Raw genomic sequence first — 23,400 nt, 5'->3', positions numbered from 1 at the left:
GCTGCATGGGGACCTCTGAGAGTCAGTCAGCGCAGCAGGAATGAAGTCGGCTGCTCCGGGTCGAGTGTTCTCACCAAGTTGCAAACTGTGGGGATGTCTGCTACTGCCAGAGGCTCAACTAACAGGAAGTTTGGTTTCAAGGCGTCACCAAGTGAGGGGTCCACCGATAATCTGAGGTTTAGACAATAAACGTGAAATAAGAAGCTTTAATCTAAACACGAGGTGTTTATTTTCAGAAAAGCAATTAAATATTCTGCTCTCGGATTTGAAACCTGTGCTGATTTAAAAAAACGAAATTATGCTCAGCATGGCCGGCCCAAAGACTCCTGTCCTGTGAAGCATTATTAAAAAAAAAGGTGCACCACTTCTGTGACAAAAAGTATTTCAATCTGAAAAACTCACACGGAAAGAAGAGACAATTAGAAGAATTTATTGATACAATATGTTAAGACTTTGGCGCTCAGACCTCGGCAGGAAACATTCACGCTGAATTATACTTCAATATGCATAAGCAGGCGTATGAGAATAGGAATGATCCCCCCAGGCCTGAAACTGGTGGTGGAGTGGAGATAGAAGAAGTTTGTTCAGTCCATATGATGATCTGTTTGAGCTAGATGTCCAATTTGATAAACGCAGGTTTGCATGATTGTCCATGATGAGCAAGCATGAAGCGACTGTGGAGAGGAAAAACTCCCCTTTGGGAAGAAACCTCTGGCAGAACCGGGCTCAACATGGCGGTCTTCTGCCGGACCGATTGAGATATGACAGTAAATCCTGTAGAGTCCAGGAGGAATTACACTCTGATAGGAACAAAGTTGTAGGAGCACATAGGAAAGCCAGATGGAGCTGCTATGACGGTGGAGAAGGGGATGGAGGTGGGTTGAATCCAGTCATCAGAGTCCAGATCAGACATCACACAGCGACTGCTTGCTTGCTGGGTAGAAGTTGAGCTGGATTTGAAGTTCTTTTAAGATGAACCCAGGATGCTGATTGGCTTTGAGGAGGAGCAGTTCAAAGCTGATTGGCTTGCGTCGCAGGCGAATGAGTCCCTGATTGATGGAGGTAAGCAATGAGTTTCTTCAGTCTGAATTTCCGCTTTAGCTCTATTTCTACCCTCACAGACACTCCTCGCGTTTTTCTCCCTCTTTGACAAAGACAACCTGAATAAATCCAGAATGCAAATTAAGATCGCCCACAGCTGATTAAGAGATAGACACTATCCAATTATCAATCAGCCTGCTAAGCTTGATCGATCATTGGTAAAAGGGAGCATTGTGAGAAAATGATCTTTTTCCCCCCGGACGGATGGGAATGCCGGATGAAGTAAAAGCCTGTGAATGAAGGCTGTGGTTGCTCTGACATACAGGAAGTTAGAGACACTGGTAGTAAGCAAAGGATTGATTTCGCATGCCAGTGCATACTTTTTCATGCTTGGACAATGCAGGCCAATTAACCGAAGAGTATAAAATGTTTCTCATGAGTCTCATTGCTCCATTAAAGACAGCGCCCATCTGTAGAGAGACAAAAGGAGCATTCATATAAATAATGTGAGGATGGAAGTTTGCTGCAGCAGGTCATTTTTCATATTTAGCCTTAAGAGCCACCTTTTGTGATATCGGCATAAAAAAAGACGAGAGTCAAGGAGTGTGACACACGGCTCACTGTTTCTGAGGCTTATATCAAAAAGCATATGGCATGAGAAGTCATGAGAGATCAAATGCTTTTTTACAAATCAATAAAAAGTGCAGCGTCCGAGGCGTCCGCAGCTTTAGTTGAAGCAGCAACGTTGCTCTGTTGTTTCCTGAAACCATTTATTTAAGTAATTGATTTATTTAATTGATCGTTAATGGATAAAATCCGCATTTAAAAACTGCATTTTTGTATTTACTCGGGTTATCTTTGTCTGATATTGAAAGCTGGTGAATTATCTGAAACATTTATTGTGAGACGGAGAAAAATGAATAAATAAAAGCTGCAGAAATCTGAATGGGTTCAAATACTTTTGCACGACACTGAAGCTGGGGGTCACATTGCATCTCCTTCAACACAGCCGCGTTCAAACCTGATGTTTACTACTTTATAGTCTGAAAAGTCACGCCTCACTCTGAATTTAAACAATGATTACAAAAAGTTTTTGTAAGGCCCCAAACCTTCTTAGATTGGAAATTAGTTACATCATGTAAACAGATGTAACTAATCTTGTCAAGCAATTCTCAGAAATAAAATATCTTGCCGTCATTTTTGATTTTGGAAGAATGTCGAGATATTAAGCATATCAACGTAAATCTTCAGAATAATCAGGGACGGTCTGTCATTTAATGCTGCACACTGCAAAAATGGATCTAAAAATAAGTAAAATGTTCTTAAAGTTAGTGTATTTGTCCTTGATTAGAGCAGGTAAATAAGATTATCTGCCAATGGAATGAGAATTTTAACCCCTAAAATAAGATAATTAGACATCCTGCACTTGAAATAAGGTGATGGAGATGAGTTGTTCCCATTTTAAGTGCAAAAATCTTATTCCATTGGCAAATCATCTTATTTACCTGCTCAAATCAAGGACAAATACACTAATTTTAAGAACATTTTACTTATTTTTAGTTCAGTTTTTGCAGTGCAGCATTAAACGACATACATACATTTCAGCCAATATTGTGAAACGTTGATAACACCGTTTAACTCTTGAACCTCGTATGTTCCTTGAATGATTGTCAAGACCTTATTTGTTCCACTTAAAGTGAGCGCTTCAGGAACCTGGAGCAGGGGGAGTCCAAATGTGGGCCGGGGAAGGTTTAGTGCAACCAGGCCCTTACCAGAAATCAAGATTTGGGCAGCGGGTGAAATTAAAATGTCTGAAATCTTTGCTTTCATTTCGTTTCCCAGTGATTAGCTCCATCAGCATCCCACTTGTTTCACTCAAAACCCTACCACGGAGCTCAGCGGAGTATTGCAACTTTTCTCAAAGGAAAAGTGACCTACATCCAGTTTTTGTTCCTTTGAATAGACAAAAAAATTATTTAAGTTGCAAATAGTTGACAACCAAATTTGGGCCTTTGAATGTCTTTGTTTTTGAAAGGCAAATATTCCCGACCCAATCCGGTCACTTTGTCTGTTTCACAAATTTATTTCATGTTTAGTTTGTTTTTGATCAACTCAAACTACAAATCACCCAATTATTTTGATGTATTTAATTACAAAACAATGTGTTGCCTGTGAGGACTTTAACTTTGGGTATTTTGGCCCGCGTGGCAAAAAGTTTGGCCCCCTCTGTTGTGGAGGATCCGGGTGTGAATTATACTCAAAGCCTTTATGTAAAACATCTCCTGGACAAACAGCTTTCTCTGTACCAGGGCTCCACATGTGGACCTCCTCACCTACAGATTTTATGTAAATCCATCATTTTTCTGACAATAACCTCTGATTGGCCTGGGTTTATGTTTTCATGTGATCACCGCCATTCTTTATGCAATTTGAAGGTATTGTATTCTATCATTAATTACTTTGTTTTGGACTGTCCAAATTTAAATTTCTTTGTTTTGTATTATAACGTCTTATATTAAATACTTCATTTATCCTAATGGCTGGGGAAAGGTAATGCAAATTAGCCGAGGCTATAAATGCTAATATGCGAGACTTAACACAAATAGCCTAGTTTGGAAACCTCTGGCACAGATTGGACAATATTGACCCCCCTGAACTTTCTTTTTTTTTTTTTTTTTAAAAAGCTGCCATCTTAAAATGGTTAGATGTTTCTTAAATAAGTTGTTCATATATGACAGATAAGAGTTGAACTGAAGACAATTATTTTTAAGTAACTTTAAGAGTTTTTACCTAATTACTGAGGTTAAACAGACTATCTTAAGCACCCAGAGAACAAAATGAAGACATTACTGCAAACATAATGCAATCCATAATTGAATCTACAAAGATCTTTTATATACCAGTTTCACAAACATAAAAGCATTTTTACCTTTACCGCAATTAAGTTTCTATTCATTTTTTATTTATTTTTTGGCTCAATTGATGGTCTCAGTTTCGATCAAGCTCATTTTTAAAGTAGTAAAACCTCTGAGTTTTATTGGCACCGAAAGTCCTGATAACTTTGACGTTTTGAACTAAAAACATTCATATTTAGTGGAAATATATATATATATATATATATATATATATATATATATATATATATATATATATATATATTTAGCCAAGGCCAACTTTGGATCTATCTGGTAAAAAAAAAAAAAAAAAAAAAAAGACAGTTTTTTTTGCTTCCCATTGTACAGCAGTCAGGTATGGATGCAAGGCAGCGAAAGATCTGAGGCTGTCAGTGGCGTAGAGAAATATTCAAAGACGAGTTCCCAGCACCGCCAGTGAGCCGTCCTTATGATGATAAGGAGATCCTCGGGTTCTGACCTGTGGGCTAAACAAAATGCAGGCAGAACCTCCCTTTTGATGGATTTACATAAAATCCGTTTGTGACTCACATAAGTCGATCCGCTGCAAAGTTTCCCTGTGATCATCCAAATACGTTAAGCCCACCACAAACATTGCGAGTGAGCCTCACGGTGAAGCCACGAGGGGTGAAAGTTAAAGCCAGTCGACGTGTCAGGATTAACGAGCGTCATATAGCAGGGTTAATTAATCGGCTTCACGCGTGTAGAAATGTGGATCATCAGCATGAGGTTACAGGTGCTCTGATGTGAGGCAAAGGAAACCGTGCTCAGGAAATCCAACAAATCTCGAGGAGATCCAGCGGATCGACCCATGACCTTTTCAGGTTTTCTGACTTGACCTTTGAGTTACGCTCCGGTCTCTGACAGCAGCGGGTTTGTTTAGTTTCTTTGGATGACTCCTGCTTTTCTTTCTCCTCTGTCATCGCTATGTTACTATGGTGATAACAGCAAGAGGGCTCGTTAGTCACTGCCTGTCTAATTGGCCTCTATGAAAGCAAAAGTCCACCATTATAGTTTGCTCTGAAGACACTTGGCACTTTATTACTACTGTCCTGTAAATAGCAATTCAACCTTTTAATGGTTCACACATATAGCCAAACGCATGTACTGAGCTGCCTTCACACACATGGACTTAGCTGGTATCCTCCCATTCTCACCCAAAGGGGTTTAATAAGATGCTGGGACGCCCTTTACAGATTTAACAGCCTCAACTCTTCTGGGGAGGCTTTCCACAAGGTTTAGGACCATCCTTACAGAAAGTGCATTCAAGAGGTCACACACTGACGTGGGGCGAGAAGGCCTGGCTTGCAGTCTCAGCGTCACGTTCAGTCATTTTGAGGCCAAGACTGCGCAGGTCAGCCAAGCTCTTCCACTTATTCATGTCTTTACGGACATTTATGGACAGGAAAACAGGAAGGAGCCATCCACAACCTGCCGCAGTGTCGGAGATTTCTTCTTGGTATGCTGGAGTACCAAGATTTCCTTTCACTGGAATATCCCTGACAGCCCCAAACTAATGTGGCTTGCTCATGATGAGTGTATGTAAATCTTTCACCAGGAGTGATCATTCTGTGATCACACTTTAAAGGGGCCAAGTCGCCTACGATGACTTTATAAATTATGCTAGTGGCTCACTATGGTTGCATACAAAGGTTTTCCCATGAGATTCTGTTGGCTTATCAGATTTTATTTATGCGTTTTTACGCTTTGTTTTTTTTCTCTGTTTGTTAGTAAACAAAACACTCTGGTGTATGTTTACCAGAACAAGACCATGGTACCGGAGGTACGAACAAGAAGAAGCAATGGAGCCTTAACCTGACTTCGCCAGCTGTATGTCGCTCCACCTAGCTCCACTCATCCATCTGGGACCTTGCCATAGGAATTGCCTTTACTGAAGGCTGGGCCTTATCTGAAATCCTTGCATATGATTGGATAAGCCACTTGTCTGTCATCTTTATAGACGTGCTATTTCAACCACTCACACCGAAGCTAACCCGTACTCTGTGAGAGCGACACAGGAAAAAAAATGTGTTTGCGGCTCTAGTGGCACGCGTTTTATTGACAGTGAGCTGACAGGAAGAGGGGGGAAGACAGGCGGCAAAGCGTCGCGGGTCGGAGTCGATCCCGGGCCGACCGCGTTGAGGACTAAAGGCCTACTAACATGGTTCGCGCTAACCGCTAACCGCTCCGCCACGGACGCGCCCTGGTAAACAAAACTTGCCAAATCCGGTCGAGAGAAGGGCGAAAACATCGTTTCCACCAACAAAAGCCTTCAGAGCGGTTCTCTGATGTTCTTTTAATGAAACAATATTAGGTAGATTGGACAACACGGAAGAAATAGCAGCATCAATGTTAACGCTTGCTTCCTCAACGAGCCGCCATTGCTATCAAAACAGTCTCACGGTCGCTTCTGCACTACGTCACATCTATGAAACTCCAGCCCTGCGTCCTGATTGGCCAGACAATAAAACTGGTTGGAGAAATCACTCTCTATGGGAGATGTCCCAGATGTGACATACAGCTGGCGGAGTCAGGTTAATGGAGCCTAGCAACAAAACATAATTATGGTCAAAGCATCCATCGCAGGTGTCTTGTCGCTCTGGCATAGCTCCTGTTCCTTGACCTTTCATGGGGTCAACAGTAAGAACTCTATCGTGGTTAGGAAAGGAGCTTTGGACTGCTGTGCTAATTTCGGACAACACTGATGGAAAAGCACATGGATGATGCGAGTCAGATCCGGGCCTACAGCCTTCTGAAATGGAACCACAACGTGTGCGCTCTCCTTCTCCAGTCATTTTTGTCAATTTCCATGAGGTGGGCTGTGAATGTACGGTATGTTGCACAAAGGATTATGGGATACCTTATAGCTCCCTGGCACCAGGTAGGGGACATCACAAGGTTCCTACGCTGAATTAGCTGCGAGAGGAAGCATACAGGCTCATTTTCATACCTCCTTTATTACTGACTGCACTATTCGGACAGCACTTATCATGGTGACCGCTGACGCACTTCCGCTTTGGCTAAAGAGTCCTTACCCAAAAGACTTTATGTCTGCTGATCACACCTGGTGAAAAGTTCTGTTCAGGCTCAAAAAGGACAGTCAACACTATCAGGACGAACGCTTGCTGTATATTGTTTGTTTTTGGTTTTTTTTATATATGGTCATAACATGCCACTAGGCCCCTTTAAGTATTTTCTCATGCAGGTGCAGATACATATATGGGGATCCCATTTAAAAAAAACAGTGACTTAATTTGAGTAATTAATTTCGAAGAATAAAACTCGTTATTTAGATTAATGAAACACAAGTGACACTGATTCAAAGTATTTATTTCTGTTAAACTTGATGATTATGGCTTACAGCTGAAGAAACCCAAAATCCAGTTTCAGGGAGGAAAAAAATTACACGTTATACGGAAAAATAAAGCACAGTAAGGAACTTTTGAGTAACGAATCGGTTTAATCCACATGTTCAGAGAGAACCGCTGACTCGACATTTGTCCAGCAGTCATGGACACTCTGCACAAGAGACGCGAGTCACTAAAGGTCATGGCTAAAGATGGTGCCTGTTAATGAGATCTATATTCATTTTAACGCCTAGAGGAAGGAGAAAGTGGCAGAGAAAGGCAACGGGGACAATGGCAGCCTTGAGGATTGTGAAACAAAGTATATTGAAGAGTTTGTCAGAGATTCATAAAGTGTGGAGAACCAGAGATCAGAAAGCTCCCACACAGAGATATGTCCACGAAACGCCTTGTGTTGAACCAATTCTGAAGAAGAAGCAATGTCAGAAGCATCCTACCTGGAATAAAGAGAAAAATGACAGATCTGTGGCTGAGCAGTCCAAAGTTCTCTATCCCAGATCCCAGAGGCTGGAGAGCCACAGGATCCATGTTGCTTGAGGTCCAGTGCGAGGTTTCCACAGTCCTTGATGGTTGGAGGTGCCATGTGACCTGCTGGCGCTGTCGGGGCTCTTCATGCTTACGAGCTTTATTGTGATGCTGATTTTAATTTTTCCAGCAGGACTAGACATCTGCCCACACTGCCAAAACTACCGATAAACGCTACATGGCGTCTCTGTGCTCGATACCCGACCCAACAACGCAGATAAGCTGAAGGCCGTCGTCAAAGCTACCAGGACGCCTCAGCCGTCGGGCAGATCAGCTTCATGCCACGCTGCGCCGATGATGAAAGTTAAACAAAAGCAGGCCACAGAAACTTCTGAATGAAGACATTTACAGGTACGCAGACGTTTCTTTTTTAAAAGCATTTTAAACCTGGTTTAGACAGTCCTCATATTTTGAGAGAAACTGAATTTTGTTTCAGTTCTATGAGTTGTAAACTATAATCCCCAAAATGAACAGAAAAAATATTTAAATGGTTTATGTAATGGAACTATAGGTTTTTTAAACAACTCACTGGACAAATATTAACTTTTCAATCATGCTCTTATTTACATGCACCTGTACATATAGGTGCTGGTCATATAATTAGAATATCATGAAAAAGTTGATTTGATTTTTCTTTTCAGTAATTGCATTCAAAAAGTGAAACTGGTATATTATATTTATCGCACAGACTGATATTTAAATTTTATTTATTTTAATTTTGAGGATTATGATTGACAACTAATAAAAACCCCAAATTTGTTATTTTTGAAGATTTAAATATTACATAATACCAATACAAAAAGGATTTCCAGAAATGTTGGCACACTGAAAAGCATGAAATGAAAAGTCTGAGCATGTACATCACTCAATAGTTGGGCTCCTTTTCCCTGGATTACTGCAGCGATGCGGCGTGGCATGGAGTCCATCAGTCTGTGGCGCTGCTCAGGTGTTAGGAGAGCCCAGGTTCTGCCTTCAGCTCTTCTGCATCATTGAGTCTGGCTTATCGCACCTTTCTCTTCACAAAATCCCAGAGATTTTCTACGCGGTTTGCTGACTAATTAAGAACAGGGACACCGTAGTCCTTAAACCAGGTACTGGTAGCTCTGGCACTGTGTGAAGGTACCAAGTCCTGTTGGAAAATGAACTCTGCATCTCCATAAAGTTGGTCAGCAGTAGGGAGCATGAAGTGCTCTAAAACTTCCTGCTAGACGGCCGTGTTGACCTTAGACCTCAGAAAACCCAGTGGACCAACACCAGCAGATGACATGGTGGCCCAAACCATCACGGACTGTGGAAACTTTACAGTGGACCTCCAGCAACAGGGATCCTGTGCCTCTCCTCTCTTCCTCCAGACTCTGGGACCTTGATTTCCAAAGGAAATGTGTAATTTAATTTGATCAGAGAACCAAACTTTGGACCACTCAGCAGCATCCATTCCTTTTTGTCTTTAGCCCAGATGAGACACTCCTGACGCTGTATCTGGTTCCAGAGGGGCTTGATTAAAGGAATGCAACGGCTGAAACCTGTCCTGCAGACGTCTGTCTGGTGGTTCTTGAAGCTCTGACTCCAGCTGCAGTCTTATCTTTGAGAATCGCTCCCACATCTTTTTAATGGCTTTTGATTTACAATCAAAGCAATCACCTTTTGTGTCTCACCCTCCTTGTGCAAGCTGTCAATGGTCGTCTTTTGGACAACTGTCAAGTCAGCAGTCTTCCCCACGATTGTGTCGCCTACAGAACTAGACTGAGAGACCATTTAAAGGCCTTTGCTGGTGTTTTGAGTTAATTAGCTGATTAGAATGTGTTCAATATTGGACCTTTTCACAATATTCTAATTTTCTCACACTGAATTTTGGGGTTTTCATTAGTTGTCAATCATAATCATCAAAATTACAAGAAAGAAAACACTTGAAATATATCAGCATGTGTCCAACGAAGAATATAATATACAAGATTTCTGCACCTGCATAACGCGCGGCCTTCATTACTGCGAGCCGGAACAATGAGTCTCTGCAGACGCTTGTAATCTCCCAGTTTATTTTTCCTTTATTAACAACATCCAGCACCGTGTTTGTGCGTTTCAGCTGACCGAGAAAAATGCAGGACACTAGAAAATAAATAGGACAGGAGAGAGAATCGGTAAAACCCTCAGTGTCTCTAATCCCTCGGGGGCTGTACAGCTCGTCGTTTGCTACGGCGAGGTCTTTAAATGAGCGCATGGCTATTCCAACCCGACGGCTCGCCACCATGTACAGAAATATACAAACACTGTGTTGGTCCACAGTGATATCTATAAAACACACCGTAGCTTTAACCCTCAGAAAAAAAACGCATAAAGTATTTCCACTGGTATGTTTGTGGCCACTTAATGAAGACTGGGGTGTGTGTGTGTGTGAGAATTTGGATTGTTTATGCGTCATCTTCCTTTAATATTTGACCATGTTGGCTGTAAGTGACATAAAAGTCTGCAGAAATACACACACACACAAGTTATAGGATGAATATGCTGACTGGATGGGCATGTAACACTTCCTTTTGTTAATTATTTTCAGCACTTTTGTGACATATAGTCCAAGATTAATGAAGCCTAATTCTGGTCTCTCAGATGGGGCCAAAATAAATAAAACCAATCAAAGAGAGTGAGAAGAAGGTAAGAGAGGAGAGAGAGAGAGAGAGTGAGACGGACAGATAGGTAATCGGAGTGAGCTCTGCCTTTTCTCCCATCAGGCTTAAAAGCGGGAGTGACCTTGTGGCAGGCCGACCAATCACGCGGGGACCCAGGCCAATCGGATCTCCCCGGCGTCAGGTCTGCGCCTGCTCCTGCCGCTCAGTGGCGCTACAGTCTGATCACAACAGCATGGTGACCGGTTTCTCCAGCAGCTTCCTGAACTCCGCCAGCCACTGCGCTCCCACCGCTCCGTCCACCACCCGGTGGTCGCAGCTTAGCGTTACCGACATCATGTTGGACACGTCGAATCTGAAAAAAAATAAAAAAAACGTGTCGGTTACGACCTTTAAGGCGCCCTGTGCGTATCTTATGTCGGTGTGACCATAGACATAATATAAGAGTAGACGCGTCGTTGGGCGGGTTCTGCCTATGCTGCGATGCGTCAGAGCGTCCGCCATCTTAAATGTGGCAAATCTGCAGTTACTCAGTCACTTAAACAGTATCAGAGGGACTTTAATCTCTGAATATACTTTGTATTAGTAGTATTTTTTTTGTAATATTACAAGTTTATTTTCGTATCCCTTTAGCTTCATTCTCCTGAATTTATTCTCCTAAAGAATAAAAATATTTAAAATAATCTAACCTGGCCCTATTACTCCAGGAGTGAAATAATTTTGCAAACTGTAATTATTCTGGAAATGTTCCCCCTTAATTCTCATAATATGATGTTTTTATCATAACATTATCACTTTTGTGTTTGTTTGTTTATTTTTACTTTATTGACCTAAGACTTTTTTTTCCTCATATTATTAATTTTACCTCTTTAATACTCACCCAAAAAGTCTGTTCCTAAAGGTTCACATGTGACACGGTTTTATGAAATAATGAAGAACACAATGTTTAGATTTAACAAATTGATCCTTATATTCATAACACATACACACACAATATACAATATATACATATTTATGTGTGTGTGTGTATTTATTGCAGCACAGGAATGAGGCATCTTCTCTGATCCACGTTCACAATAACAGAACTCAACTTTTTTCTGCCACATACAATATGGCGGTGACGTTGACGTGCGAACCTGCGGCCTATGACGCGTCTACGTATATGATGTCTGTGGGTGTGACGCTCACCCTTTGTCGTTGTCGGCGGGCATCAGTCGTTTCTCGGAGCCTCCGACGGCGAGGATGCACGCCTGCGGGGGGTTGATGATCGCCGAAAAGTTCTTGATGCCAAACATCCCCAGGTTGGAGATTGTGAACGTTCCTCCCTGAGAAGACATCAAACGGACGCGTGAGCTGCGAGACGACCGAGATGCGGAGCGACTACCGGCGGACGGCGCGCGGCGCACCTGGAACTCGTGAGGCTGCAGCTTGCCCTCCCTGGCCTTGGCAGCGAGCGTCGCCACGTCGGAGGTGATGGCGGCGAGGCCTTTGACGTGGGCGTTGAACACGATGGGCGTGATGAGGCCGTTGGCCGTGCTCACCGCCACGCTCACGTCCACCACGTGATTCCTAAATAAAAAATAAAATAAATAAATCATCATTCAGCAGTGATGTAATCAATGGGATCTGAGCTGAGGAGCATCTGTGGTGTGAGCGCCCTCTGCTGACTCAGATGTGAAGCTGCAACCTCTAACAAGCAGACCACTTTAGACAACGTTAAATTTCCTGCGTGCTTTATTAAGATTGTGGAGATTGATGGATAAATGACACCGGAGACGACGTCCTGCATCAACTCACTGGCGAATGACCGTGTCCATCCAGGAGGAGTTGCACTCGGGGACCTTGAGGCAGGCCAGAGCGCTGGCTTTGATGATAAAATCATTCACGCTGAGCTTGATATTCTGGCCTTTCACCTCCTGCAGAAAGGGGACAGCATGTTTATTTTTACGTATTAACAGCAATTTAATGCACTAAAAAAAAAAAAAAAGAACATTATCTTGCATGACCGACCTCGTTGAGCTCTTGTCGAAGCTCGAGCACCCGGTCCATGTTAACGTCTACAGAGAGATAGTAGTGGGGGATGGTCTGCTTGGACTGCATCAACCTCTGAGCGATGACCTGCAGGACAGACAGATATGTGCACTTCAGCTTTGATCCATAATTCATCGCGGAGAGGCGACGGAGGTGTGCGGATCCGGGCCTGCGCCGATAAAATGGAGGGCACAGTTCTGCGAGGCGAAATGTGGAAGCGTTGGGTCAAAGATAACGGCATCACTGTGAAAACTCCTTCGGGGTGTTTACTTCAAAGCTCTGAATGCGGCCGCTTGAGAGGGGAGGCGGTCATAAAGCCTGACTGCTGGCAGAGAAGAAAGTCATCACGCCGGGACCAGGAGTCAGGTGTTAGCTGGAAGTCGTGTGTGTGTGTGTGTGTGTGTGTGTGTGTGTGTGTGTGTGTGTGTGTGTGTGTGTGTGTGTGTGTGTGTGTGTGTGTGTGTGTGTGTGTGTGTGTGTGTGTGTGTGCTAGCCCTCACCTTGCGGATGTTGCTGATAGGGATGTCTGTGAAGGTGCCAGCTGGAGCAGCCGGAGCTGCAGAGGGTGCAGGAGCAGCTCTGGCAGCAGCTGGGCTGGGAGCAGCAGCTACAGTCTGCCAGTGGAAAGGGTTTAATTAGCATTACACCATTAAGCCTGGTACCGTACGCTCAGGTTTTAAACGTATAGGTTAAATTTAAAAAAAAATAATAATAATTTAATCAGTCAGTACTGGGAAACAAACAAATCTAGAGTATCGGAGAGAAATTGATTATTACTGAAATCAGCAGGTTTTTTTAAATCAGTGGACGCGCTATAGTGCTACCAGGGGTTTAAAATAGGCAGGAGAAGCATAAAAAAATAAAAAAAAAGTATTTAAACCTCCGCCTGTCATGGAAATCTCAGACTTAAGGTATGGATCTATATCCTCAGGGGCAGCAGTCAGAAACATTTACAACCAAAACCTTTCAAAAAGACGTTCTCAATAGAGCTGAACGATTTTGGAAAATAATCTAATTGCAATTTTTTTCTTAATATTGCGATTTAATGCAATTTTTTCCAGTTTAATTTATCATGTCTTTTTGAACATATACAAACAACATATCATTTTGTTTTCTTGCTGTGCAGATTAGTTGCTAAAAGACCAGCAGCATCTAAACTCAGAGCAGAAATGATTGCGTTCTGCCTACGAAATATTTCAACCAAAATTGCAATTTTGACTTTTCTCTGCGTTAACCACATGCAACAAAAATGCCGTCTAAAAAAAGACGTTTGTAAACAAGGACTATTTAAAACAAGAAATTTTAATGTTTCTATTAATCAGAATATTATTCAAGAGAACAGCTTTTAATTGATTGGGACATCAATCCTTGTTGAACATAAAGTCCAACCAACAAGCAAGTCTATGTATTAAACTGATTGACCTGTACTTAATGCTATGCATGATTATATAAACTCTAAAACAAGTAATAAAATTAGATTATCTCACTGCTGCAACTGTCTTCCCTTCCATGTGGAGGCAAACCCACTTTATACATTTTACCAACACCTAATAGACGTGTCTGATTCCCTAATTGTTACAGAGCCAAAAATTGCTGACTCTGCAAGAGCCACAAATGCTATTTTACCCTCGGAAAACAAGACTTAATTAGTTTTAAAAACAGTTTACATTAATCTATAATGTTTATTGCGTAGGAAAAGGTTATTTTATTTTATTTTAATAGTTACGGGAAAAGAAACTAAAAAGAAAAAAATTTAAGACAAATGGCATAAAAAGACTGAATATAAGACTGTCCTTTGTGTCATTATGGCATGTTTTGGTAGTTCTATGCAGATATGGCATTAGCAGAGATAAAATAGCATTTCCTTCGCCTTTACAGTTAAACCCACTGGTACCAGACCCGTTTTAGGGCCATCCACACAGAGACGGCCGTTTTATCAGGGCTAGCTACACCGACAGCTAGAAGATGCTAAAGCAGTTGAAAAGGTAAGAAGAAAAAAATTCCTTTTATAAATAATAAAGCCAGTTTTATTGCTACAGCCCCGTTTAAAAAAGCACTGAAAAACTGGGCTTCACTCACAGGAGCAACCTTTGGTGGAACAAAGCTCTCGATATCTTTCCTGGTGACGCGTCCATCAGGACCAGATCCTGGGTGACAGGAAAGGAAAATGAAGCAGCGTGATTACTTTTCTTCTAGAATAGTACCAGAGCTGCGGGGCATTTGCTCCGCCACACACCGGCCTCGGTTACCTACCGCTGACCTGCGCCAGGTCAATTCCTTTCTCGGCGGCGAGCTTCTTGGCCAGGGGGCTGGCGAACACACGGCCCTTCCTCGGAGCCGCTGGGGCGGCGGCAGCAGCTGGAGCAGCGCTGGGAGCTGGAGTCTGCAACGTAAAATCCAGATGTTAGCAACCCCCACACAACATTTTATCATAGTATATATATATAAAAATAAAAGCACTGGAAGTGAGAATATGAGGGGAAAAATGAGGGAAGTGTCATGAATTGCCCAACAGGAATGAAGAAGTCTACTAAAAAGGTGCTGAAAACAAGACAAGTGTAGATTAATAACAGGGCTGTGCGATTTGCCAAACATCTAAATTGTGGTTTATTTCAACCATAATTTGGAATTTAATTTTGACGATTCTCTACATTAACCACAAACAACAAAAATGGCAAAAAAAAAACAAGAAATTATAGTTACTTATTAATCAGAATATTCTTATTCAAGAGAACATCTTGTTGAACGTAAAGTGCAACAAACAAACAAGTCAACGTCTTGAACTGGTACTTAACGCTATGGTGAGATTCCTGAAAGTTTCTGGTAAAAAAAAGTATTGATTATAAAAACTCCAAAACAAGTAATAAAATTAGATTATCTCACTGTTGCAACTCTCTCCCCTTCCATGTGGAGGCAAACCCTCTTTAAATATCTTTTAATAAATAATCTATTAATTGTTACATAGATAATAATTACAGAGCTCTGCGATTTATTTCTTTTTAAAATTGCAAATGCGATTAATTGTGAAACCAAAACATGTATCGAGGAGAATTCAAGGCCGCTGTTGCATCCTGGTAAAACCACACAGGAAATGGGATTTTACTTTGAAAGGCAACTAACAGCATTCAGGCAGAGTCCCCGCTCGGCACATAAAAGTTATTTTATGAAGCTACAGATGAAAATTTCTAATAGCACTCAAGCTTTATTGTGTTTTTATGTAACTAGCTGCTCTGGAATGTCATTTATAAAAATTGCGTACGTCACGTTCCACGCAAAGTAGGGATCTATAAAACAAACAAAAAACTGCGCTTTTTTATGTCTGCTCTGGGACTAATAAAGTATATCCTATCAAACAATTGAGTATAGAACAGCAATGGATAAGATTCCTTTTTGTGCTGATATGACATTTTGGTCATTTGACTAATAGCAGATTTTCTTGTGCTTCCAGGTAATCACATTAACTTACAGGTCATTTTCCTTCTTCATTAACTAATCAAGTGGGTCACTGTCATGTCACCAACCACTAATCAACCTCTAAAGCTGAAATTGGTTGATTTCAGCTTTAGTCTGGATAAATTAAAAGGCGTGGAGACCCAGCAGGAGTGAAAACGTTGTGAATGTCCCACCGTTACAGGAGGGGGAGTGGGAGCAGGAGGCTGCGCTGACACGTCTCCCATCCCGGTCTCCACGTAATCCTTGAAGGCACCGATGTCACTTTCTTTTTCCACGATGATGCAGAGCGGCGCTCCCAGAGGGACGTCCCGGGTTCCCTCTGATACCAGGATTTTAGCCAGATAACCCTCCTCCTGCACCTCGAAGCCTGCACACAAACGCAGCTGGATGAGTCTCTTTTCACGCGCTTTGACCTTAAACTGGAAGAGTACAGCGAATAATGTTCAACGTATCTGTGCAAATCAACCGTAACTATTGGACCTACCAATGGTTGCCTTGTCCGTTTCGATCTCAGCCAGCAAATCCCCTTCACTCAGCTTCTCTCCAACCTTCTTCTCCCAGCGCTGCACCGTTCCCATCGTCATGGTGGGAGAGAGTGCAGGAAGTGCAACCTGTGGCAGCCGAACGCACGGAGAGACGCAGCTTAAACAACGATCAGACGTGACGTAAAGGCTTAGAATCTGAGTTTTGACAATAAACTCAGAATTCAGCATCTAAAGTTTTGGGTTCATAACCGAAAACAGGGATGGCCAAATACCGCACTTTGTCTGGGAGGCATATCTTCTCCAAATAAAACAGCATTACTAGAGGAACGCAGCTTTATAGCAGCTTTATAACAGGATGGAAACCTTTAGAAGGAAAAATACATTAAAGCATTTCTCTCTTTAATGCGATTTTTTTTACAGTTTAATTTATCATGTCTTTTTAAAAATATACAAACAACAAATCAATTTTGTTTCCTCGCTTTGCAGATTAGTTGCTAAAAGACCCACAGCATCTAAACTCGTAGCAGAAATGATTGCGTTCTGCCTACGATATATTTCAACCAAAATTGCAATTTTGACTTTTCTCTGCGTTAACCACAAGCAACAAAAATGGCCTCTAAATAAAGACATTTGTAAACAAGGACTATTCAAAACAAGAACTTTTAATGTTTCTATTGATTAGAATATTATTCAAGAGAACAGCTTTTAGTTAATTTGGACATCAATCCTTGTTGAACATAAAGTGCAAAGTGCAACCAACAAGCAAGTCGATGTATTAAACTGATTGAGCTGTACTTAATGCTATGTATGATTATATAAACTCTAAAACAAGTAAAAAAATTAGATTATCTCACTGCTGCAACTGTCTTCCCTTCCATGTGGAGGCAAACCCACTTTAAACATTTTACCGACACCTAATGGACGTGTCTAATTCCCTAATTGTTACATAGCCAAAAATTGCAGACTCTGCAATTTGGAAATTGCATTTTTTTTAAATCGCGATTATATTGAAAATGCGATTAATTGTTCAGCCCTAATTGCAAATATTCTTATCCCTCCATCATGTTTTGTCACATTTCAACCACCAAGTCCTTTTACTCGATACAGCAACACAAAAAGTTAAAGTGTGAAGTTAGAACTGATAAATCAACTTGTTTAACATAGAAGCTGCTGAGTGCAAATGCCTCAGATATTTATAATAGGCTTTCTTCATCTGTAGCAGAATACATCTTCCAAAGAGCCACGGCCTAAATTCTCCCTACAGGCTCCTATGTAGGCCAGAACATATGAGCAGAGCGTCTTTTACACACGTTTGCTGGGTTGCATTGACTCTTTATGGCCTTCGCTCAATGACGACATTCTTCTTGCCACTCTTGCACAAAAGCCAAAACCACGGACTGAAACTCAGTAGATTCTCCCACCTGAGCTGTGGGTCTCTGCAGCTCCTCCAGAGTTTCCCAGGGGCCTCTTGGTGCTAGTCTGAAGTTGTGCCGTAGTTTTTTATTTTTTTTCCCCCATTTACAGGTAATGAGCCGAACAGCTGGGACACGTTTGAAGCTTAGAGAGTCTGCTTCACATTTCTCCACCTTTACCACCGCCTCCTCGGTCTATTTCTACCAACTCTACACCTTCTGAAGGCAACTGGGCAACAAAGCAAGAAAAAAACTAATATTTCTTCCACTTTCCTATTGGGCCTTAGTTTTTGCTGGTGCGTCACATAAAAAACAAACAAAAAAAAAATCACAGCTGGTGGTTGTGATGTCATGAAATGTGACAAAGCCGAAGCAGTAGGACCGCTTTTACTCTGAAAGGCGAGTCTCATCCGCCCTCGTCGCTCCTCAGCTGATGCTAACCCAAGCCGCGACCGTAAACAGAGCTTTTATGGCACAGTGCCGCTCTTATTAGCACAGGCCTGATGGCATCTGATGGTAGAGAGCACCTACCTTCATGTGTGGGGGGTAAGAGCTGCCCGGCGCCGCGGGGGACGGAGCGGCAGGCGAAGAAGAAGGAGGAGGAGGAGCAGAGGCAGCAGGTGAAGGGGCAGCACCAGCGGCTTTAGCAGAGTCCAACGTGACATCCTTAAAGGCCGCGATGAGGTCGGGGCTGGAAATGTGCGCACAGACGTTTATTTCATTTATTTTCATTTAATCGACCCGTAGAAGCAGAAACCCTCCGTTTGAAGACGGAGCACTGACCTGTCCACCGTGATGCAGATCACCGAGCCGACGCTGACGTCTCTGGTGCCTTCAGGAACCAGGATCTTAGCCAGGTAGCACTCGTCCATCATCTCAAAGCCCACGGTGGCCTTGTCCGTCTCCACCTGCAAACACAGCAGTTTTGGAGACAGAAAGCATTCCCTATTGGTTCATTTTCATTTCCTTCGCAATTTACGCCGCAGGGCTGCAGCTCCGAACCTCGGCTATTAGCTCCCCCTCGCTGATTTTATCCCCCTCCTTCTTCTCCCAGCGAGCGATCGTGCCCGTCTGCATGGTGGGCGAGAGCGCAGGAAGCTCCACCTGATGAGCAACAAAAAAAACGACAAAAGAATTTTAAAAATCAATAAATCGCCCTGTATTAACCTCACTGAACTCTACAAAGAGGGTTTGTAAATAATGTCAGCTGAGCAGAGTTGCCGAGTCACAGTCGCCTGATTTTCCCGCTCAATAAAAGCGGCAGATTGCGTCACACCTGAGGACTTTACGGGCGGCTGCTCAGGTCCAGTGACGTCTGACAGCGGAGATGAGCTGGAGCTACCAGTAGGGCTGGACACGATATAGAAAAAAAGCCTGTTTCTAAAAATAGAAACCATATTGATCGATACCGATAATTATCAGCTAATTCAAAACATATATTTTAAGTGCAGCCCTGGCCATTTTATGCTGGTGCTTAGCGACCAATTTTTAGATACAGAACACACAAACACTGAATTCAAACGTAACCCTTTATTCAACCGACTTTTTACCAAAACTGCAAGATTTTAAAAAATTTAAAAGAATGCTTGATCTGTGAACACTGCAAAAACAGATCTAAAAATAAGTAAAATGTTCTTAAAGTTAATGTTTTAATCCTTGATTTGAGCAGGTAAATAAGATTATCTGCCAACGGAATGAGTATTTCTACCCCTAAAATAGGATAATTAGACATCATGCACTTAAAATAAGCAGATGTAGATGAATTGTTCCTATTTTAAGTTTAAAAATCTTATTCCATTGGCAGATAATCTTATTTACCTGCTCAAATCAAGGACAAATACACTCGTTTTAAAGAATATTTTACTTATTTCTAGTTCCGTTTTTGCAGTGAACTCTTTTAATGGGGCGGAGCTTGGTGACGGAGCGTTCCTGGGTCTGCTTTCTGATTGGTTGGGAGGATGTAATGACTGTAATATTAACCTACATGATAGCCTTGAATAGAAAAGGAAGGAAAACTGTTACTATATTGAACTTTTTATTGACCCTTTTTTTTCTATCATCGATATACATCTATCGATTGATATATATTGTTATTGAATTATCGTCCAGCCCTAGCTAGCAGCACTGGAGCCCACATCAAACTAGAGGCAGAGAATAACGGGACTCATCCACAAGGAAACCTGAACGAGGTAAAAACAGGAACAGGAAGGACGTCGGGAATACCGACGCGTTCGTCGACTAAAGCGTTTTTAGATGAGGTTTAACGAAAACGCAAAGAACTGACACTGCACAGCCGCTCGGGCATTAAAGAGAGAGAAGAAACAAAACAACAACAACAACAACAACAAAAAGATCTTTATCAGTTAACGAGAATATTATCATTAGATTTTGTCCTGGAGCCGTCATTACGAGCCAATCTGTGTACCTCACAAGCGTCCTCTGCAGAGCATAAAAACAAGCGGAATAATCCGGATTCTTCCTGAAGGACGAAGACAAAGCGGATTCTTTTCATGGTGTATTTGAATGAAAATTGTGTTACTCTTCACATAAAATCCCCCTGAATGATGGGGGGAGGGTGTGTTAGTTTATTATTAGTTAAACTAATAAACCTTTGAGCTGCTGTTGTAAACCACTAAAAGAGCCACAAGAAGTCCTGATTTTAGGCGAGACCAGAATTGAGCTAAACTAAGACTGCACATCACCCTGAACCCAGCATCAAACACGGTGGTGGCAGCATGATGATGGGGGGTGTGGATTTTTATTCCCAGCACAGACAGGAAAGCTGGTCAGAACCGTAGCAGAGTACAAGGCAGTCATGAAAGAGTGTCAGAAGCTACGAGAAAAAAAAAAGACTTGAGACCGGGGAGGAGGTTTAAACTCTAGCAGGATAACAACGCTAAACACACGACCTACGTGGTTCAGATCATTCATGTGTTGCAATGGCCTAGTCAAAGTCCATGCCTACATCCCAATGGAGATGGAAAAGGAATGTTTTTTTTTGTTTTTGTTTTTTGCATCATGGCCAAGGACACTGGTCCGAGTTAAGATGATGAATGGAGCTAAATTAGATTAGATTAGAACTTTATTGTCATTACACAGGTACAGGTACGAGGTAACGAAATGCAGTTTAGGTCTAACCAGAAGTGCAATAGCAGCAAGTGCAGGATAAACAATGGTTCCATAAGTACAGGACATGGGTTATTACTGAATAAATATAGAAATGGATACTATTATAAACAGAATTTTACTGATAGATTTGTCCTATGAGTATAATATATAGATAACTAGTATTGTGGACTAAATTTACAGCTGGATATGTACACTAAATGTTGGGGGGGGGGGGGGGTCTCAGGGTGCATCCTCACGCCCCTCTTTGTATTATTCTTGTTTAATGTCATGAACTGTGTTTAGTTTTCCTTCTTCACAGCTATGCACAAAAAAACATTGGAGATTTTAGCTCAAATTAGGAAAGAAATGTAAAGAAAGTTGTTTTCTTGCAAGGCACCCAGTTGCGCCGCTTTTAAGGTCAACCTGTAACGTTTTCCCATCAGGGGGGACAAGCTGTACAAAACGCAGCGTTTTAACCCCGGCTGTGATGAAGGAGCGCGGCGCCGTGACTCCCACAGGTGAGACACAGCCTCCGCGCAGGTAACCTTACCTTCTGGTGCGGAGGGAGGCTGTAGAAGCGCTTGCTCTGGCAGCCGGCGCCCAGCTGAGGACACCGCGGGAGGGTCGCTCTGTGGCCGAGGCTCCAACCCAGCGACGCGGCGCGGGAGCTGTGAAGCCGCCGCAGACGGCCGGCGACGGGCACGGAGCGAGAGCCGAGAGCGGAAGGCCCCGCCGGGAGGGCACCGGGACAGGAGGAGAGCCCGGCGGACGGCCGGAGCCGCAGGATCAGACGAAGCATGTCGCGGCGCTTGTAATACTACACGGGGGGGTCTTTGGCTGGCGCGTGTGCCTCACAGCGGCATCAGAAACTAGCTGCCACTGAATTTGTCGGTGCCCGGACTCCTTCCTCCTCACTTTCTAATGACCTCCTTCAGTCAAAACACGACGCTTTACGGCACCTGCCGGCCGCAGTTTACGACAGCTTCTTTGGGTTAGGTGTCGTAAATGAGAGCCACCGAACTTTGGTCGTGTGGTAATATCTAAAACTTCAAATTGGGCTAGTATTTAACACACATATCAAATATAAATAAATAAAATATAAATAATATTAAAAAACACGTCATGTGCAACAAACTGCTTCGAAGCTGCAAGGTCACCCTTAACTGTAATACCAACAGTGGCCACATGGTGGCAGTAAACGCGGCTTACGCACACAGCAAAACTAAAAGGTTAATCATGCCGCCGTGAGTCTGCAACCTGTGGCTCTTAATACAAAATACTGTGGCCTACAAATTATATTTTTAATATGGTATTCAAATGTTATAATGACAATAAATGCAGGTTTTAGCAGTTTTTTCATGGAATAATTGCTTTTAATTTTCACCACAGAATGATGCTAAAAGTGACATTAATATTTAATTCTAAATCAATATTTTTTTCATTATGTTGGAAACTATGATTTTTTTTACATCATTATCTACAACTATCAACATCCTGTACATACTCTTATTTCAAAACCTCAAAATAGACATAAAAGGGCGTTTCTTTAACGATGACAACATATTTCCTACAGTAGATCTTTATCAAAAATTATAACTTGTCTATTTTTCAAAAGGCCAGGCAACATTTGCGGCTCTGAACGAGTTTAATTCAAGTGAACTGTAGGCAAAATGGCTCTTTAGACTGTAAAGGTTGCAGGCCCCTGGTGTAGAGCTTTTCTTTACAAATTAAAACCTCAGCATCACCTTCTACTGTAGTTACATCTGCTACAAAAGAAGGCAGAGATCGTTTACATAACTAGAGGCTTTTTTTAAAAAAATACAAAAGAGCTCAAACCCAGCAAATGGGATGGAAAATGTCTAGCTAGTCTCACTTGGATTACAGTATCTCACATTTTGATTCTATTATATCTTTTCATCGGGTAACACTGAAGATACAACGCTGATACAAAGTAGTCAATATACAGCCTGTATAAGAGTGTCAATTTTATGTTGCCTCAAAATGATCCACAGCCATTGATATTTAAACCGCTGACAACAAAAATCAGTACAGCCTTAAGTGAAAAATGTGAAAGAAGTGCCCAGAGTGTAAATATTTTGGGTGGCTGCCATTATTTTCTAAATTCTTTTGACCTGGAGTTCACTGAAGCTTCACAGGACGACGTCACAGAGCTGCTGTATGTTAGAGATCTTGCACCTTTTGTCTGAGGATACCCCACAAATTAGCACTAGGTTTAGGTCAGGAGACCTGCTGATGTCTTTTTTGGTTTTTCATGTTGGAATACTGGCCTGTGGCATTATTGAAACAATAATTTAAGAAGTTGTGACATATAGCATGGATAGACCTGTCCTGGATGTACCCAGCTCTCACCCAATGACTGCTACAGGAGGCACCCCCAGTACAGGCGAGGATAAACAATGGATGCAATTTACTGTTGTGGTAGAATG

General features: G+C 42.1%; 1 protein-coding gene across 1 annotated transcript; it reads right to left on the bottom strand.

Annotated features, from left to right (window-relative positions):
* Nucleotides 1-9,857: 9,857 nt before the first annotated feature.
* dlat (dihydrolipoamide S-acetyltransferase (E2 component of pyruvate dehydrogenase complex)) lies at nucleotides 9,858-21,922 on the bottom strand. The gene is made up of 14 exons (XM_036143122.1): nucleotides 21,504-21,922; nucleotides 18,848-18,949; nucleotides 18,629-18,753; nucleotides 18,377-18,536; nucleotides 16,433-16,559; nucleotides 16,122-16,315; nucleotides 14,749-14,878; nucleotides 14,575-14,642; nucleotides 12,996-13,109; nucleotides 12,475-12,582; nucleotides 12,262-12,380; nucleotides 11,871-12,033; nucleotides 11,653-11,789; nucleotides 9,858-10,819 (listed from the first exon to the last, which is right to left on the bottom strand). Exons 1-14 carry the CDS (start codon nucleotides 21,750-21,752, stop codon nucleotides 10,690-10,692), a joined length of 1,926 nt encoding a protein of 641 aa, XP_035999015.1. The 5' UTR covers nucleotides 21,753-21,922; the 3' UTR covers nucleotides 9,858-10,689.
* Between the last annotated feature and the right edge of the window lie 1,478 nt (nucleotides 21,923-23,400).

The sequence above is a fragment of the Fundulus heteroclitus genome, chromosome 11, assembly GCF_011125445.2.
Source record: "Fundulus heteroclitus isolate FHET01 chromosome 11, MU-UCD_Fhet_4.1, whole genome shotgun sequence".
NCBI lineage: Eukaryota > Metazoa > Chordata > Actinopteri > Cyprinodontiformes > Fundulidae > Fundulus > Fundulus heteroclitus.
This window is presented reverse-complemented; position numbering and strand designations above follow the sequence as displayed.

Bases quoted from the DNA above. Each gene is read 5' to 3' on its own strand.
- dlat (XM_036143122.1), bottom strand. From the start codon at position 21,752: ATGCTTCGTCTGATCCTGCGGCTCCGGCCGTCCGCCGGGCTCTCCTCC. The intron at 18,537-18,628 runs GTCAGTGCTCCG...GCACATTTCCAG, and splicing joins ATCTGCATCACGGTGGACAG to CCCCGACCTCATCGCGGCCT. The intron at 16,560-18,376 runs GTAGGTGCTCTC...CGGCTGCCACAG, and splicing joins CTTACCCCCCACACATGAAG to GTTGCACTTCCTGCACTCTC.